Genomic DNA, 19,934 nt, shown 5'->3' with positions numbered 1-19,934 from the left:
TATCAAAAAAAAAGAAAAACTCAACTATACCTACACATATCATTTTCAAGCTATAGAAAATAAAATTCCTGAAAGAAACCAGGAAAAAAAAAAACTACTGTGGAAGAAAGTTAAGAATTATATCCAACTTCTCAGAAAAAAGCAAGCAAAAAGAGAGTGAAGTAAAATATTTAAAGTACTGAAAGAAAGAAAGCACCAATCCAGAATTCTGTACTTTACAAAATTAATCTTTCAAAAGTAAAGGAGAAATAAACACTTTCCCAGAGAAACAAAAACTGAGGGAATTTGTTGCTAGCCGGCCTATCTTGCAAGAAATGTAAAAAAAAATTCTTAGAGGAAAGGAAAATGACATAGGTCAAAAAATCAGATTTACCTAAAGAAAGGAAGAGCATCAAAGAAGGAATAAATAAAGGCAAAATAAAAATGAGGGATAATCACAGAAACAAAATGAAGGAAAGGAAGGAAGAAGGAAAAAAGCAACACTGCTTGATGGAAAAAGAGAGTGTACAAAAAGTACTATGAATGGAAAGGGGAAGCCAAGCCAGGAAAAAGTAATTTTGTTAGAAATAAACCACAAAATGGATAAATTACATGCATGTCATCGACAGCCAGCAATTGCATATTCCCAACAAATCAGACATACCTACATCCCTGATGAAATTCTGGGGTCTATGTCCAGTGTCTACAAAATGTTGGCAGTAATCATTATGGGGATTTAAACTCTGTGTTCCCTAAAGAAAAAGTCAAAATTAAATTAATAGATTTCACTCTGGTGGCAGATACATTAACTTGGAGCTTTTTTTTTATTATTATGAGGCCAAGCAAAATATAAGCTAACTGATAGATTTAAAAAATAAAAAACATCACTACTAAAATGATAGTTTACAATTTAGTTATCTACAAACATTAATAGCCAAGCATAAGAAAAACACTTCATGAATAATTTTAAATGATATTTTATTTTATAATAATAATGATCCCTCAATAACTGAAAAAAAGTCTTGAACATAAATAAGTATTTAAAATTTTTTCAGGCACAGAGCTGAAACATGAAAAGTTAAAGATTTGAAAATTATTTACCTTAAGAAAAGTACTAGAATCTTTATAAATCTCTTCTTCATATGGCAAATTCTCTTCCTCCTGTTGCATTTCTAATTCATCCTTAAAAAAGGAAGATTAAGTATATTTTATGTTTAAGAGGAATCTTATGTATTATATTGTAAGTATTAAGACTCATAAATATTTTATTTCCCTAAGACATAAATTTTTCAAATTACCATTAAACTCAAACATTGAAGTCTTTGCTTTCTCATCATTACCTGTAACTAGCTATGTTTATAATAAAAATTTCCTTTTCACTCTCAATAATAACTGTCTATAACTACTAATTTTGTTGACTAAGTTGTCTAGATTTACCTTAGATATAATACTTGAAATTATTAGATGCTTAAATCATGAAAGACAGGCCCACCAATAGGGCAATTTTACTTCTACTAGAGCAAACTGAAAGAAATCGCTATTTTATAGGTCAAAAATGTTAAAATATTAGGAACTGTATATGCTTTAATCTAACATAGTCACAAATATTTAAGTTATATATTAGGATATATCAAATGCAACCAACACACAATATTGTTGTTTCACTAAGTTGTGTCCAACTCTTTATGACCTCATGGACTGTAGCCTGCCAGGCCCCTCTGTCCACGGGATTTCCTAGGCAAGAATACTGGAGTGGGTTGCCATTTCCCCCTCCAGGGGATCTTTCAAACCCAGGGATTGAACCCACATCTCTTATGTCTCCTGCACTGGCAGGCACATTCTTTACACTAAGCCACCAGGGAAGCCCAACACACAACATAGTTTTTATGAAATTAGGTAATTATACTTAGAGATTTACTGAACTATTTATTCTCTTCTGTTAAATATAGCTGCATGACAATTAATTTGAAAAGGTGGAGATAGGTTTTTTGCCCTTTACTTTTTTTTCACCTAAAGAATGCAACTATAAGTTCATAAGTTGGGTTTTTTACCTTGGGCCTCTGTTAGAAATGCTTCTACACTGTTATCTAGCCCATGGATTCTCAAAATATTTTAACTGCACTACCCTATATTGTTAAGATGGAATAACATAACTCATAAAAGATAGTAGTGCAGCCTCCTGAAAATTGATGCAATTATCCAACGTTTCTGGTACATCTACCTCCTTGCTCTTATTTAAGAATGTTGTTGTCTAGAGCTTACTAGGCATGGCGCTTAGTGTTTTATATACATCACCTGATTTAATCCACATACCTCTTCTATTAAAATGAGTAAATTGATATAAATGGTGACATATATGCTACTGACATTATTCAGTGTTTTGTCAAAATTCAACTTTTGTCAAATTTGTTTTCCTAGATAAGACTCTACAGATTGTAAGGACTTATTTTTTTTCTTGACCAAAACACTGTCCCATTCTCTACTTGCCTTATATTCTTCCATCTTGTCTTCATCTGTCTCTCCTTCATCCTGATACTTACGTTTTGCGTTTGGAGCAGCGGTATCGTAGGAAGCCCTGAAAATTAAAACTGAAATATCACTCACAAATACATAAGATGTATACATGTATCCATTAATATTAAAGAACAGTTTTACAGAGACAGAACAAGGCAAAATTTCCTAACTAAACAGTATCCATTCACTCAGTTTATAAATTTTAAAAGTATCACAACCTGATTAGTAACTTTGTCCTTTATTTTTTAGAAAGCAACCAAATGAGAAAATAAGTTTTTATAAGGTATGTATGGCAAAGAGAAATTTCTACATTACATATCATTCTAATCTGTCTTGAGTGAAACTGATGTTCTAACTGGTAACTACAATACTGAAAAATTCTAAATGCTTTATGAACTATCAAATGAGTACCACTTTTAGGATAAAGTACTTTTTTTTAAAATAAGGATTTTTAAAATAAAATTATATATGGTACATAAGCTAATTCTCAGTCTAACATTCCATTTTCTAACTAGCTCATAAATGAGAACTTACTTATATTCAGAAAATAAGCATTTCGTAATTCATAGACAATAAAAATCAATGTTTTCCAAATTGGTATGCTGATGCTTATCATAACAACATACTTGATGCCTAAGATTACTGTTTATTAAAGCAATGATCCTTTTGCAAATATTAACATATCACTTATAAAGGGCAATTATTCTACTGACCTGCAAGTTTCTCTTGTTTCAGCAATTTCCCTCTGCTCATCTTTGCTATTTAACACAGCACCAATGCTGTCGGCACTTTCAGCTCCCAACTGAGAAAAGGCAAAAATCAGAACACAATGCTCTGAACATCCTTTCTAGCCATTTGTAGCAGTATTTAATACATCAAATATTAAAAAAAAAAAAAGAAAGAAAGAAATATCCCTAACTATAGTAGCAAGCAAATGGACTATTTACCTTGCAGGAAAAAGGGAAAGTACCTTGAAACAAAACCACATTATTTAAGAATGATTTCGACAGCTGAAAAGTATTTTATGCTTTAAGTTATACTGAAATCAAAACAATTAACTTGAGCCAATCTTCTTTTAAAGTAAATAATAAAACATGATTTAGCAGTAGTAACAAAAGAAAAAAAAAAGCAGCTAACAGTGTTCATAGTTTGATAGGCATTATGTTAAACACTTTCATCCATCTACATACCATACCTTATTTCTTCTATATAGTACATATACTTCATGTGCTATACTTTATTTATCCCATACTGTAATAAAGACCTATTTGGTTTTATTCAAGCCAAGTCTTTATATAATGATTACAGGCACAATACTAAACTTTCCAAATACCTGAAAAATAGTTATGCAAATTATGGCTGGCAGTTGGGGAAATTTTGCAAAATGCAAACGTAAACAAATCCCTAGTTGAGATAAGTCTGGCTACAAACTGTGGCATCAATTCATGAAAAAATTAAAAACCAAACCAAAGGTATAGAAAGCAATTTATAGGCCATGAGGAATCACTTAATATTTTTAAGCACAAGAAGAGCATGAGGAAGTCTGCATTAAATAGTCCTTAAGCTCAAAACAGGTGAGAAAGCATACAATACTAGAGCCCAGCCTTTATTAAACAATTATATTAATTCCCACTGCCTCTTTAGACTATTCCATGACTCCCCTAAGGTTTCTCCAATGATACATCTCTTCCAATATTATTAACTGTTCTGATATTTTAACTCTTCCATAAAATTTTCCTGACCGCTACTCTGTTTCATCAGAAAACACATCTACTTCCTGTAGGGGAAATGCTTTTTAACCTTCTTCCCATTAAAGCGACTGACTCCACTCCCTTCAGTTCTCAGATAAACACAAGTCACTTTCTCAGAGAGTTCTTCCATGAACACTAGAGACAGAATAGGTAGTCTCCTTCCATTTTTTTCTTACCTCCTCATTTTCTCATTCAGATCAAAATGCAAACTAATTTTGTTTTACTTTTGTTTATTCACTATTTATATTATTTTATATTTTATATTTGTACACCTCAATAATTTTATGTTTACTTTTGTCTACTTCTCCCCCCACTGAATTGTTAGCTCACTGAGGAAAAACTCTGCCCTGTTGATATCTATATGTTCAGGAGCTATTAAAAAGTCTGACTTATAATAGATGCTCATTAATAAATACATGAATAAACCAATTAGATTTCTTGCCAAGGCCTAAATTAGAATACGATGTTTTATAAGACAAACGCTTTAAATCAAATTGTGCTTACATACATATTCGTCTTGTGTTCCAACATTTTTTTTTTTTAATTGTGGAATGACTGGAGTAATTAGACTTTCTATTGTGTGTGGGTGGGTGGGTGTGTGTGTGTGTGTGTAAACAGACTTTCCATTGTGGGTGGGTGGGTGTGGCTATGTGTGTGGGTGTGTGCATTTGTCCAATTCTTTGTGATTCCTCCTTGAATGTAGCCCACAAGGCTACTCTGCCCATGGAATTCTCCAAGCAAGAATACTGGAGTGGGCTGCCATTTCCACTGTGGTAGCACTAAATATATTATTTGAATAATTATGACAATTTGGTATCCTTTGGAAGTATATTAATTTTTAAAAACAAAGCTACAAGTTAAAGAGCAGGTGTAAATTACTGGTGGCAGCATCAATGGCCACAATCATACACTGCCTATACACTGCATCTGATATACCCAGCAGCCAAAAGCAAATCAAGCAAATTACATACATTGAGTTGTGCTCTAGTTTGAAGTTCATGAATCAACAAAAGCTTATTAAAAACTAGCTTTGGGTAAGAAAAGGAGTTAGGGCAGAAGATTAACCCAACTGGAACTGTCCGTATGAGTTAGTGATGTGCAGTCGTGGACTCAACACTCAGGACAAGGGACGCACAGAGCAAGGAAAGCCTAAACCAGGGCGTCCCAGACCGAGTTCCATCACAAAGCTCTGACCTGGGCTGTGCCATAAAGGACAGACAGAAATCAGAAAGAAAGGACACTTCTTGAAAGTTATAAAGTCTATTATATTACACAAATAACTTTCTGGAGAGCAACCAGTCTGTCTTGTTCACGTAGTAAGTGAAAAAAAGGCTGCTGATAAAGTGGAAATCTACCATTGACGATATTGGCCATCCTCACCCAGATGGAATGGTTTCTAACCAGTTATACCAACCAGGGAGCCAGGTGTATTGGAAAGAGCACAGAAAGGCCTAAGACTGAAGCTGGCAAACTTAAGTTTTGTCACCTTCAGCCTGTAAGGTAAATTCTTTGAGCTTTATTTTTTTGATCTATAAGATCCAGATAGCATCTGACTTGTATGATAAAATATAACATACGTAAAAGTCTGTCAAGTCCTTTGACACATACAAGGGACAGCTGCTGCTGCTGTCGCTTCAGTCGTGTCCGACTCTGTGCGATTCCATAGACGGCAGCCCACCAGTCTCCCCTGTCTCTGGGATTCTCCTGGCAAGAACACTGGAGTGGGTTGCCATTTCCTTCTCCAATGCATGAAAGTGAAAAGTGAAAGGGAAGTCGCTCAGTCGTGTCCGACTCTTAGAGACCCCTTGGACTGCAGCCTACCAGGCTCCTCCGTCCATGGGATTTTCCAGGCAAGAGTACTGCAGTGGGGTACCACTGCCTTCTCCATAATAAATGGCAGCCATTATTAAATGCTGTACACTATGTAAATTCTCTAAAGGTAGGATAACCTATTATTCACAGCTGAATTACCAACATCTACAAGAGTTCCTGGTACATAGTAAGACATTCAAGAAATAACTGTTTATGTATGTATTTTGAGTCAAATATAGGTCTGATTTCAAAACTTAAAAGTGTAAAAATCTTACTTGGTTGTAAAAAAGAGCCACTGGACATTTTCAAACATAACATGATAAAAGCAACTGGGATAAAGAAGTCTTGAAAAAGATATCTGTCTGTCAAAAAAATCATGTCAGAGGCACAAAACAGATCTGATTCCAAACATCCAGTTTTGTTCTTTTTTTTTTTTGGCTTACACCACGGGGCTTAAGGGATCTTAGTTCCCAGACCAGGGATTGAACCCAGGCCACAGCCATGAAATCGCAGAGTCCTAACCACTAGACCAACAGAGAAGTCCCTAAACACCGACATTTTAAACTCTATGCCATAAATCTTTTCATCATGTCATAAAAGAAGCTATATCTTTGATTTTCATTTACTAAAAGCAAGACTTATCACAGAAAAAGTAACTATTTTCGAATAACTATTAAGATTCCTCATTAAAGCTTATGAGCATTTCCCCCATCACTTTTACTGACCCGAGGGGTAGAAAGGAAAACACAACCTGACTTGAAGCAAAGGTGTGCATCTCCATTTTCTGCATGGGTACTCTACTAATCAGCACCTGTCAACTTACACACAAGAAGCAGTGAAGACAAGCTTTGGAGAGACAAACCTGGGTTCAACTTATTGGCCTAGCAGTTAAGACTCGGGGGCGGGGGGTGGGGGATCAGTTAACCACCGGCGCTTGTGTTTCATTATGTGAAGATAATGCTACCTCTTTCAGAGATTTGTTGTGACTGATAAATTCAAACATTTAGCTGTGGGTAATGACGAGGATACCGTACACAGCACAGTCGACTGCAACACCCATGATGCAGAACCTAAAATTTACACTCAGGCTACTTCCAATGCGGTCTTTAGATATTATGTCAGGGGAAAAAAAAAACAAAACTGTAAACCTATTTCACAATGAAGCCACAATCTCATGAATCAGGTGCTGATACGAGAAAAGCAAGACACAAACGACTATTTACAAAGTGAACAGAAATTTAGGGGCTAACGAGTCGCCTTTCCTCGCGTGAACTGCGAAAGTTTATACACAAAACACCAAAGTTTTGTATCCTCATCACTGAAGATGCCAGACACCTGACGGGCAATCCATACACGATGCTGAAGACCAGGCGTGGCGGTCGGTTTAGCACCACCACAAGGACCACAACATGAAAGGGGAACGATTCGGGGAACACAGGTAGGTAGGTCCTGGGATTTAAGTCTCGAGACCAGAAAGGGCTGGCGGGTGGCAGGTGAGGAGACGGAAGAGCCGGGAGAAAGGGACGAGGAACGCCGCGCACGCGCATTCGCGACCCCTCCCTGGGCCGCGGACCTGCTGCGCGAGAAGCTGTCGACGTAACTTCTGCCGCTCCCGGATCTCCTGCAAGCGGCTGTCCATGTCCCGACTTGTTTTCCACTACCTCGGAAACTTGGCAATTAGCGGGTGAATCCTTGTCCCAATTTCTCTTCGGAATCTGTGGAACACAAAATTTTCCAGCCGCTTCAGGAGGCCGGTACCCAATACCCTCTCCTCAGTAGGTATATCCGGCGCGGCCGGAACTTTGCGCCACGGGGCCCGGAAGTCCCGCCTCTTCCCTGACGCCGCGATTTGACGCCATTTAGCAGAGGCCCAATGAGTGTCCTGCGGCGCCGGGGGCGTCACGGAAGGTGTCCGCCCTTCCGAGAGCGCGGGCTTTCAGAGTGGCGCGGGCAAGTGGCATGGCCTCTCACTGTGCTCTCCTGGGACTGCAGGCTTCCTAGGTCTGTTAGCACTGTTTCCGAGTTGTGGGCCGTATTGTCGATTCCCTTTTCCAGTAATTCCCCAGTTGCCAGTGCTGACGTTTTGAAAATTGCTGGATACCAGGTTTTTTGCTAAAAGCACAACTCGAGTTGGATTGCCGGGTTTAAACCTGGGACTTACTAGCTGAATGGCCTTGGCTAGTTAATCACCGTCTGTGTGCCTCTAGTTTTGTCATTTGTACAGTGGGAGTGATAAGAGGGCCTACTTCACAGAGTTGAAGATTGAAAGAATAAGCAGAGCTAAAAGCATACCACCACGGAGCTGTTTATTGAGATTTTTATTATTACTTTCATTTCCCTGTAGGCAGGGAACAATAATGCAGGAGACATGAGAGACGGGTTTGATCCCTGGGTCAGGAAGAGCCCATGGAGGAGGGCATGGCAACCCAGTCCAGCATTCTTGCCTGGAGAATCCCATGGACAGAGGAGCCTGGCGGGCTGCAGTCCATGGGGTCACAAAGAGTTGGACACGACTGAAGCGCCTTAGCACTGCACAACCCAGGGGACAGTCACTATCTGCTCATGCTCCTCACAACTTGTTCTGCCCGTAGTCCGAGTCCCCGGTCGGGAAAGAAGACTCTTCGAAACAATGCAACTTGCAATAGGGGAATTTATTACTGACTCGAGCCAGGGCCTCCTGCCCTCACCAAATGTGTGAGGATGAAAGGCCCCGAGTCCCAGTTCTCTCCGGTATTTATTAGGTCAAAAAAAGCAGCAGGTAGTTGTTGCAAGCGGATTGGTTACACAGTAGGTAGTTGGCACAAGCGGATTGGTTAGACAGTTGCAAGGTAATTTTTGTTGGCCCAAGGTGGGGCTTTCAGCTTTCCCCTGATAGGTTCCCTTTTTTCTTGCTAGGCATATGTTGATTGGCTAGCTCCAGGAGGCCTGATAATTATGTAACCCCGGGAAACCAGGCCTACTCCTAATCTAGGCTGCCTGACATGGCGTTAGCCGTGACAGCCTCACAAACTCACTAACCCTTGAGAAGTTTCCTATTTTACCAGAATGCATTTTTATGGATTCTTTTGTTTAGGGAAGTGAATGTGTAGTAAGTGGTTGAGACAGTGAAGAAACTGTTTGCAATGCAGGAGACCCAGGTTCGACCTCTGGGTCAGGAAGATCCCCTGGTGAAAGGAATGGCAACCCACTCCAGTATTCTTGCCTGGAGAATCCCATGGACAGAGTAGCCTGGCAGGCTACAGTCCATGGGGTTGCAAAGAGTTGGACAGGACTGAGTGACTAACACTTTCACTTTGACTTTTTTTGTCCTCTATTACAAGTTAATCACTAAAAGTATGCTGTCTATTGTTCTGCCCATAGTCCGAATCCCCGATCAGGAAAGAAGACTCCTCGAGACAATGCAACTTGCAATAGGGGAATTTATTACTGCGTCGAGCCAGGGCCTCCCGCCCTCACCAAGGGTGTGAGGATGAAAAGGCCCCAAGCCCCAGTTCTCTCGGGTATTTATTGGGTACAATTATTCAAATATAAGCAGCAGGTAGTTGGCGCAAGCGGACTGGTTACACAGTAGCGGGTAGTTGGTCAAGTGGATTGGTTACACAGTTGCAAGGCAATTTTTGTTGGCTTAATCCTTCTTGGGCTTTCAGCTTTCCCCTGATAGGTTCCCCCTTTCCCGCTAGGCACATGATGATTGGCTGGCTCCAGGTGGCCTGATAATTATGTTACCCCGGGAAACCAGGCCTACTCCTAATCTAGGCTGCCTGTCATGGCGTTAGCCATGACAGCCTCACATCTATAAGCTTAAGTTATACATAAACGGCCCATCTCTGGGAACCCTGCTTTCCAGGGAATGCACATTAAGCTAAAATCCTTCTCATAGGAAACATCCTGACCAGACCCACCTGTGAATCACTGCCAGGAGAAAGAAATTAACATGCCCACCCGCACCCCCCCCCCCAGATGCTGATAGGAAACAGAAGGCGTTTGACTTTACTTCCTCCACTTTTACTATTAAAAAAAAAAAAAAAAAGCCTAAATTCTAACTCAGGCAAGATGGTTCTTTGGGGCATGAGCCCACTCTCTTCTTGCTTAACTGACTTTCCAAAGGAAGTCATTATTCCTTGTCCCAACTACTTGCTTGCCTCTTAATTACTGGCCTTTTGTGCAGCAAGCAGTATAAGCTTAGACTTGGTAACAGATGGGTCAAAGGAAAACAAGTCTTGGTTTTATTCTAGACGTCAGATGCTACGGGGCCCCTTTTTTGTGCTTGTGCATTTGTCTTAGCTGGAAATAACCCTGAGATATAAAAACAAATAGCCTACTGAAATAACCTGCTTGTAGCAGGGGACTCTGTGATGCTTCTCCTCTCTTTATATGAAGGCAGCAAAGACTGAAGTCTTAAGTTATTACCACTATACACCATATTATCATCTTATTCCAAATTCAAAGTACTAGCAGAAGTAGACTAAGAAAGTCATGTGGCTCCATGTTTAATTGGAAATTGTGGCAAGTACTTACTAACATCAGTAACAAGTCTATATTCTTCAAGAGGGGATTTACTTTTTGAAAATAGTATTAAATCCTCCAGATCAAAAGCAAGTGGTCCAGGCTAGGTCAAAAGGGCTAAACTCAGTAACGGGTGGGTCATAGTAAAACATGTTTTGGTTCATGTTCTAGAGGTCAGATGCTAGGAGTCCCCTTTCTGTGTTTGTTCATTTGTCTTAGCTGGAAATAACCAGTTCTAGACTCTACCAATTTTCATGTATTTCTCAATAAGTAGCTCTGAAAGGCAATTTCAAGAAGGAGTCCTAAAAATCCTTTGAGTAATGGCAGCACTACTTGAAAAAGTATGCTGACTTCCAAGGGCCCTATACTGTAAAAGGCAATACTAACTTGTACTTAAAAATTAGCTGCATCACTTGCCAGTCACATGAGTACTGATTTGAACTTTTATTGATCAGTGATGTAAATAGACATTTTGTTCACTCAAATATGCATTGATATTTATTGAGCATTTTATAGGACAGACACTATTATGGACCCTCAGGTATATAAAAAAACAAAAACAAAATCAGACAGTTTTCTTTAGGGAGCTTACTATTGAAAGGAGGGAAAAAATTTTTTTCTGGTAAAGTGCAGTGCAGTGAGTGGTATTTGAGCCCCATAGTCACCCACACTCTGCTCTGTGATGATGGTTAAGCTGGGAGTTCACAAACTGAATTTCCCAACTTTCCTTGTCTGATGTCTTCCTGTACGATTCTGCCAAGAATTCTGCACAGGCAGAAGATTAGAAGGTGGAACATGGAAAAGCTATTGTCCTTTATTTCTCTGCCTCTCTGCTTCTATGTCTGGGGGAATGTCTGTGGCCTTTACAAAGTCGTAGAGCCAGTTGAAGAAGCCCCTCCTTAGTGGTCCAACCTTCCCTTTCCCTACTTGGGTGGGTGTCCCCAGAAGCGACTTTGCTCTTGGGCTCTGAAAATACCACCTCCCCACTCTATCCTACCAGTTCTAGGGCTGGCAGCCACTTCCTGAAATTAGGAATTTATGATTTAATCTCACCTTCCACTTTTTGCTCTTCTAGCCTTCAACATTTCTCCATAGCAAATGCTGTCTCTTTAGAATTCCTTGTATGATTTGTTTTCCTGCCTGAAATGTGTACTGATAAAGAAGCAAATGTGTACTACCTTATAGTATTTACAAAGCCATTGGCATGTAGCAGAGAGTTGTTGCAATTTTCACAAACAAAGGGATGTAACTCTGAAGTCTGTCTCCCAATGAATTTTAAAACACCAGACCACACCAGCACACCTGTAGAGTACTGTACATGTGCATCAGTAATATTTCTTCATCACGACAAAATAAGGGCCACTGGGGAATGTGTGTGGCAGAGGCGGGGGAAGAAGAAATTTGAAAATTCCCCAAATATAATTCATATTCTTTGCAAAAGCAGTTTTACTTGTAGGCACTTATTTGAAGGAAGTAACGAGAGATGCGGCTTTCCCAGGTGTCTCAGTGGTAAAGAATCCACCCGCCAATGCAGGAGATGTGGGTTCAGTTCCTGGATTGGGAAGCTCACCTGGATGAGGGAATGGCAACCCATTCTAGTTTTCTTGCCAGAAAAATCCTGTGGACAGAGGAGCCTAGCGGGCTATAGTCCCTGGGGTCACAAAAGAGTCTGACATGACTTAGCAACCAAACAACAACAAATAAAAGATCTCAGTAACAATGAATGCAGCTCCCCTCTTGGGCTCCATCCCATAGGCCTACAATCCTGTGTTCACCCAGCTTCAAGCCCAGAGTTAGCAACAGAGACACCAATGGTTTAATGGATGGGGGACTCACATGTGTGAAGCAAAGTCCTGGAGCAACACCTCATGGGGTATGGCAAACGGCAGGCAAGACATGGTGGCCATCTTCACTGGGGCGATCGGAGTATATTACCAGTTATAAGGGAACTGATGTCAAGTGGGCTCATTAGTTACTAGGGAAACCAGTAGAGGGGCATGCCCCTCCCCACCTCTTTGATGAGAACAATCACTAAATCACTAGCTGGAGCCTGAGGCAAGTTCATAGGAAGGTCAGCCATCTGATTAGGGTGCAGGCAGTTGGGGTGCAGGGCATGTGCAGACAGCAAGAGAGCAAACGTCTTCAGTGACCTGACCATGCACCCCTCTAAGTTCCCTGAGGATGACTCTTCCAAACTTACGCATCCAACTGCCTATTGTCCATCTTACTAAAATGCCCCTCAGTCTCAAAGTGGAGATGGCTATAAGGTGAATCCATCAGTTACCCGCATCCATTTATTTTTTAATTACCTTTTATTGAAGTGTAGTTGCTTTACAGTGTTGTGTCAGTTCCTGCTGTACAGAAGAATGAACACACATACATACCCCGCGCTTTCGGACTTCCTTCCATCCAGGTCACCGCAGTGCGTTAAGCAGAGCTCCCTGGGCCTGTCTTTTTAATTCTACTCCGAAAATGGTTCCTCTTTCAGTGCGTGGGATCAGTAGCCAGCCATTTTCCTAAATAAGAAGCACTCTACCTCTCCTTCGGCTTCCTTATCTTCTTTGTGACTATAATCTCTTCCCTGACCTTAGCACTACACACACACACACCTACACACACACCCCAGTCTCCATTTCACACACACACACACACACACACACACACCCCAGTCTTCATTTCTATAAACGCAACCTTGGATGATACATATCCTGATTCATATCCTAATTTTCCTATCAGTTTTCAGTCTATCAAATTCTTCCTAGAGATTTGTGGAAAAATAAACATTTATCACTTCCAACTCTACTAAAAATTTTTGCATGCTTCCCCACTGTCTGGGGGCAGTGCTGTCCAAGAAATAATTTTATAGTTATAGAAATGTGCTATTTGCACTAAACCACTAGCAATATGTATGCACTGAGGACTTAAAATGTGCCTAGTGTACCCAAGGAATAGAATTTTTATTTGGTTTTAATTAATGTAATTAACCATATTTGGTTTATCAGCTACTATATTACATAACACAGCTCTAGGTTCAAGAGGATTAAAATCTAAACTACCCAGCATTATATGCAAAACAGTCCTCTGTTACCCCTCCCATTTTCATTCTATTCTCCTTTATGTATCCAATCTTCAGGTATATTAAAATTTTTATCTATTTTCCAAAACATACCTTTTTTCTTGTACTTTTTATGAACTTATAACTGGGTGAGAGAAAATCTCCTAAAATAAAAAGAGATATGCTTAAATGACTTTTAAAAAATACATTTGGTAAGAAACTTTTTAGGAAAGAGCTAAAGAACTAGAAACGAATGCTTTCTCCGAGTGCCTTGGAAAGAACAAACACTCAACAAATGCTTATTGATGAACTGGTTGAGGCTAACTCTCTAATTTTTCTGAGCTTCGTTGGGAAGGTTGGTTGTAAGTAGCTGTTTTGAGAGGGATGGGAGACACAGCCAGTTAGCATTTGACATTTTCTACATCATCCGTGAAAATTCATTTACAGCCATGGGTGCAGGTTTCCCAGTCCGTGATTGTGCCCAACAGGAAAACAGTTAAGACCTAGTGCAGCTGTGGCATGAGAGAATACTTAGCAAGCCTCACGTGTAAATAAATGGACTACATAAGAAACAGGGATTAAGATGGTTTTTCTTATCATCTGTCAATAGATTTTATTAACGGCACTGTGATTAAATTATTCTGGAGACTTTCCTGGCGGTCCAGTGGCTAAAATTCCACGCTTCCAAAGAAGGGGGCCCAGTTTCTACCTCTGGCCGGGGAAATGGATTGCACATACCACAATTAAAGCGTTTGAATGCCTGCAACGAAAGATCCCGCATGCTGAAATGACGATCAAAGATCCCACGTGTCACAACTAAGACCTGGTGGAGCCAAGTAAATTTTTAATAATACTTAAAAAAATTTCATAAAAGATTGGTTTCCTGGAATATAAGAAGAATATTTCACAGATTATATGTCAGTGTTAAATGGAAAAATGTGGAGAAGGGAGTATGTTGGATTTACCTGGAGAATTAGCACAAAAAATCCCTAGTCTTTTCAAAATGAAAAAAAGAAGGAAGCAAGTGAGACAAGGCCAAGTGAAAAGCATAAAATAATGCAAAGACACTTTACGTAATGTCAACACACTTAACTAAATAGATGAAGAAAAATATTTAAATATTGGTTAGTGTGATGTTAAATGACTGCATTATTCACAAAAATCAGTTCTGCTGGAGCGCACAAAATAGAGTGGATGAATCCTATAGGATGTGTTAAGAACAGATAATGAGTAAGGCCTTGGAGTACAGACTGAAGCTGGCAAAGGCTAACAGAGTTTTACCAAGGGGACACACTGGTCACAGCAAACACCCTTTTCCAAAAACACAAGAGAAGACTCTACACATGGACATCACCATATGGTCAATACCGAAATCAGATGGATTATATTCTTTACAGTCAAAGAATGAGAAGCTGTATACAATCAGCAAAAATAAGACCAGGAGCTGACTGTGGCTCAGATGATGCACCCCTTATTGCAAAATTCAGACTTAAATTGAAGAAAGTAGGGGGAACCACTAGACCATTCAGGTATGACCTAAATCAAATCCCTTATGATTATACAGTGAAAGTGACAAATAGATTCAAGGGATTAGATGTGATAGAGTGCCTGAAGAACTATGGATGGAGGTTCGTGACATTGTACAGGAGGCAGGGATCAAGACCACCCCAAGAAAAAAAAATGCAAAAAGACAAAATCGTTGTTTGATGAGGCTTTACAAATAGCTGTGAAAAGAAGAGAAGTGAAAGGCAAAGGAGAAAAGGAAAGATATACCCATTTGAATGCAGAGCCAAAGAATAGCAAGGAGAGATAAGAAAGCCTTCCTCAGTGATCAATGCAAAGAAATAGAAGAAAACAATAGAATGGGAAAGACTAGAGATCTCTTCAAGAAAATTAGAGATACCAAGGGAATATTTCATGCAAAGATGGGCACAATAAAGGACAGAAATGGTATGGACTTAACAAAAGCAGAAGATATTAAGAAGAGGTGGCAAAAATACACAGAAGAGCTGTACAAAAAAGATCTTAGTGACCCAGGTAATCATGATGGTGTGATCACTCACCTAGGGCCAGACATCCTGGAATGTGAAGTCAAGAGGGCCTTAGGAAAAATCACTGTGAACAAAGCTAGTGGAGGCGATGGAATTCCAGTTGAGCTATTTCAAATCCTAAAAGATGATGCTGTGAAAGTGTTGCACTCAATATGCCAGCAAATTTGGAGAACTCAGCAGTGGCCACAGGACTGGAAATGGTCAGTTTTCATTCCAATCCCAAAGAAAGGCAATGCCAAAGAATATTCAAACTACCGCACAATTGCACTCATCTCAAATGCTAGCAAAGTAATGCTAAAAATTCTCCAAGCCAAGCTTCAACAGTATGTGAACCGTGAACCTCCAGATGTTCAAGCTGGATTTAAAAAAGCAGAGGAACCAGAGATCAAATTGCCAACATCCTTTGGATCATCAAAAAAGCAAGAGAGTTCCAGGAAAATATCTACTTCAGCTTTATTGACGATGCCAAAGCCTTTGTGTGGATTACAAGAAACTGTGGAACATTCTTCAAGACTTGGGAATACCAGACCACCTGACCTGAGAAATCTGTATTCAGGTTAAGAAGCAACAGTTAGAACTGGACATGAAACAACAGACTGGTTCCAAACTGGGAAAGCAGTACGTCAAGGCTGTATATTGTCACCCTGCTTATTTAACTTATACGCAGAGTACATCATGAGAAATACCAGGCTGGATGAAGCACAAGCTGAAATCAAGATTGCCAGGAGAAATATCAATAATCTCAGATATGCAGATGACACCACTCTTATGGCAGAAAGTGAAGAACTAAAGAGTCTCTTGATGAAAGTGAAAGAGAAGACTGAAAAAGTTGGCTTCAGTCAGTCAATCAGTTCAGTTGCTCAGTCATGTCCAATCTTTGTGACCCCATGAACTGCAGCAAGCCAGGCCTCCCTGTCCATCACCAACTCCTGGAGTTTACTCCAACTCATGTCCACTGAGTAAGTGATGCCATCCAGCCATCTCATCCTCTGTCATCCCCTTCTCCTCCCACCTTTAATCTTTCCCAGCATCAAGGTCTTTTCAAATGAGCCAGGTCTTCATATCACGTGGCCAAAGTATTGGAGTTTCAGCTTCAACATCAGTTCTTCCAATGAATATTCAGGACTGATTTCCTTTAGGATGGACTGGTTGGATCTCTTTGCAGTCCAAGGGACTCTCAAGAGTCTTCTCCAACACCACAGTTCAAAAGCATCAATTCTTCGGCGCTCAGCTTTCTTTATAGTCCAACTCTCACATCCATACATGACTACTGGAAAAACTATAGCTTTGACTAGATGGACCTTTGTTGGCAAAGTAATGTCTCTGCTTTTTAGTATGCTGTCTAGGTTGGTCATAACTTTTTTTCAAGTAGTAAGCAGAGACATCTGGACATCACCAGATGGTCAGTACTGAAATCAGATTGATTATATTCTTTGCAGCCAAAGATGGAGAAGCTCTATACAGTCAGCAAAAACAAGACCAGGAGCTGACTGTGGCTCAGATCATAAACTCCTTATTGTCAAATTCAGGCTTAAACTGAAGAAAGTAGGAAAAACCACTAGACCATTCAGGTATGACCTAAATCAAGTCCCTTTTGACTATACAGTGGAAGTGAGAAATAGATTTAAGGGACTAGATCTGATAGACAGAGGGCCTGATGAACTATGGACGTGAGTTTGAGTAAGCTCCACGAGTTGGTGATGAACAGGGAAGACTGGCGTGCTGCAGTCCATGGAGGTGCAAAGAGTCAGACACGACCGAGCACCTGAACTGAACTGAACTGATATTTTAAAACATTTAAATTATCAAGAAGAGAGAAGAGCAAGAGGCTTTAAAAACGCTTATAATTAGGAGGAAGTGGATGTATAGTTCTACCTTTTATGAATTCTTCTATTATTTCTATACAATTTCTTCAACATTCCCTGTAACTTTATTCCTATTTCAAAAACACTAATAATGCAGTTGAGATAAAAAAATTTAATAAAATGAAATATCCCTATGAAATGAAAGCAATTTCCCCCTAATTTATCTCTTCTATAGTTTATTTTAACAGGTCAGTGTATCTCAATTTCCTGGATAAGGAAAGGGCAACTCACTCCAGTATTTGTGCCTGAAAACTCCTATGGACAGAGGAGGCTGGTGGACTACAGTCCATGGGGTCGCCAAGAGTCGGTCATGACCGAGCCACTGAGCACGCACACAGGTATCTCTGTGTAACACAGAAAATGTTGAGTTAGAAATCTGTAAAGTTTGAAATACCTGTAACAGCATGTAAGGCTTTCTCTAAGAAGATTACCATACTTACGTAAGAAATGAAATTGTTTATGAAGCAAATACTTTTGGGAGCTTATTCAGTGGTTTTTAATAACAGGAGGTTTTGTTCTGTAGCTTACTCCAACTAACAGCCTTAATGCTTTACACTATTTTTCAAATGTGTTTGTTTTTACAGCTTAATTCTTTGAGTTTTCTCTCTCTCCAGAATTTGAAATGTTAAAAACAATTAGAAAAAGAAATTACGTTCTGGAATGAATCAAAATAAAACCTATAGGGGCTTCCTTGGTGTTCCAGTGGTTAAGAATCCACAATCCGATGCAGGGGACACAGAGTCTATCCCTGACTGAAGAACTAAATCCCACACGACGCTAGGCTTGCATGCCACAACTAGAGAAAGCCAGCGCAGCGAAGACCCAGTGCGGCCAAAAATAATAAATACATAAAACTCATAGTCAAAGAGGAATTGATGATATAATAGTAAGTGCTGCTCACTTTTTACTGATCTGTTTGGGATTTGGGGGATTTTAAAACATTTACGGTATTTTATAAAACACACATACAAACTGTACAAGATTTGGTCTAATTACAAAGTACTATTATAAAGGAATACACTATTCCAGAAATTTGGATCAGAAAAATACTACAAACTATTTTTGTAACTTTATACCCAAACTTCCCAGGTGGCGCTCGTGGTAAAGAACCTGCCTGCCAATGCAACAGACGTTAAGAGACGCAAGTTCAATCCCTGGGTCGGGAAGATCCCCTGGAGGACAGCATGGTAACCCACTCCAGTATTCTTGCCTGGAGAATTCCATGGACAGAGGAGCCTGGTGGGCTACAGCCCATAGGATCGCACAGAGCCGAATATGACTGAAGCAACTTAGCACGCAGGCACCGTGATTATAGCTTTCATTGGATACATTCTTTAAAACAGGCGACATATTCATACAGAGTGAAGTAATCGAAAGAGAAAAACAAACATCATTTATTAACGCATGTGTATGGAATCTAGAAAGATGGTACAGATGAGCCTGTTTGCAAGGCAGGAATAGAGATGCAGACGTAGGGATAAGTGGACACGGGAGGCGGGGAATGGATTGACATATACTATACACCACTGTGTGTAGAACAGATAGCTAGTGGGAAGCAGCTGTGTGTAGCACAGGGAACTCAGCTCGGTGCTCTGTGGTGACCTAGACAGGTGTAATGGGGGAGGTGGGAGTGGGAGCGAGGCTCAAGACGCAGGGGATACAAGTGTACACACAGCTGATTTACTTTGCTGTACATCAGAAACTAACACGACATTGCAAAGCAATTATATGCCAATTCAAAAAACAGTATAACAGATTATTGTAGCCAATGCAAACGCTGTAATTTTTACAGTATTTAAAATTAAATTTCTAAATTCCAAAGAATTAAGTTTCAAATGAATATGAAAAGACAATTCTTGTATATGTGCACAAAAATACAGATATTAAGACCAAATTATGGCTAAATCTGTTTTAGATTATAAATCAGTGCATCCAAGAGAAATCACTGGAGTCGCCCTACTTTCTCCTTCCCAGCCTTCTCCTCTGGGCATTTATGTCAGATGGCTTAGGAATGTGCAGAATTAGCACTCACTGGCTACTCACTGGTTATGCAGAATTCCCTCCGATTTGAATGATCTCAACTGTGTTTTTTTTTTCTCTCATCTGTTTATGGGTCAAATGTACAATAATTCAAAGCATGTTGATCCTAGTGAAATTTAGCAGAGAAAAACAGCTTTGGCCACAGAAACTTGAAGAGCTTTACTGAAGGGAAAAAATTGGACATTTTCTCATGGAGAGGAGCTGGATAGGATTCTAACTTCAATTTCCAACTGTAATAGTTTTGTTATGTCTCTAAAGGCTGGACCTTACTTATAGTAAGACTCATCTTAGGCCAAAATAAACAATTTCCATATTTGTAGCACAGTATTACTGCTCTATAAGTTAATTAATTCAGGAAAAC

The 19,934-nt window shown here is 39.7% G+C and overlaps 1 protein-coding gene across 1 annotated transcript in view; it reads right to left on the bottom strand.

Annotated features, from left to right (window-relative positions):
- Window positions 1-7,852, bottom strand: part of METTL14 (methyltransferase 14, N6-adenosine-methyltransferase subunit) — a 39,845-nt gene extending 31,993 nt beyond the window's left edge. Inside the window, exons 1-5 of the mRNA XM_043438502.1 lie at window positions 7,630-7,852; window positions 3,207-3,295; window positions 2,467-2,554; window positions 1,081-1,161; window positions 644-731 (exon numbers count right to left, since the gene is read on the bottom strand). Coding sequence (XP_043294437.1) covers window positions 644-731; window positions 1,081-1,161; window positions 2,467-2,554; window positions 3,207-3,295; window positions 7,630-7,695 — 412 coding nt within the window. The 5' untranslated portion in view covers window positions 7,696-7,852. The remainder of the gene's footprint in view (window positions 1-643; window positions 732-1,080; window positions 1,162-2,466; window positions 2,555-3,206; window positions 3,296-7,629) is intronic.
- Between the last annotated feature and the right edge of the window lie 12,082 nt (window positions 7,853-19,934).

The sequence above is a fragment of the Cervus canadensis genome, chromosome 19, assembly GCF_019320065.1.
Source record: "Cervus canadensis isolate Bull #8, Minnesota chromosome 19, ASM1932006v1, whole genome shotgun sequence".
NCBI lineage: Eukaryota > Metazoa > Chordata > Mammalia > Artiodactyla > Cervidae > Cervus > Cervus canadensis.
This window is presented reverse-complemented; position numbering and strand designations above follow the sequence as displayed.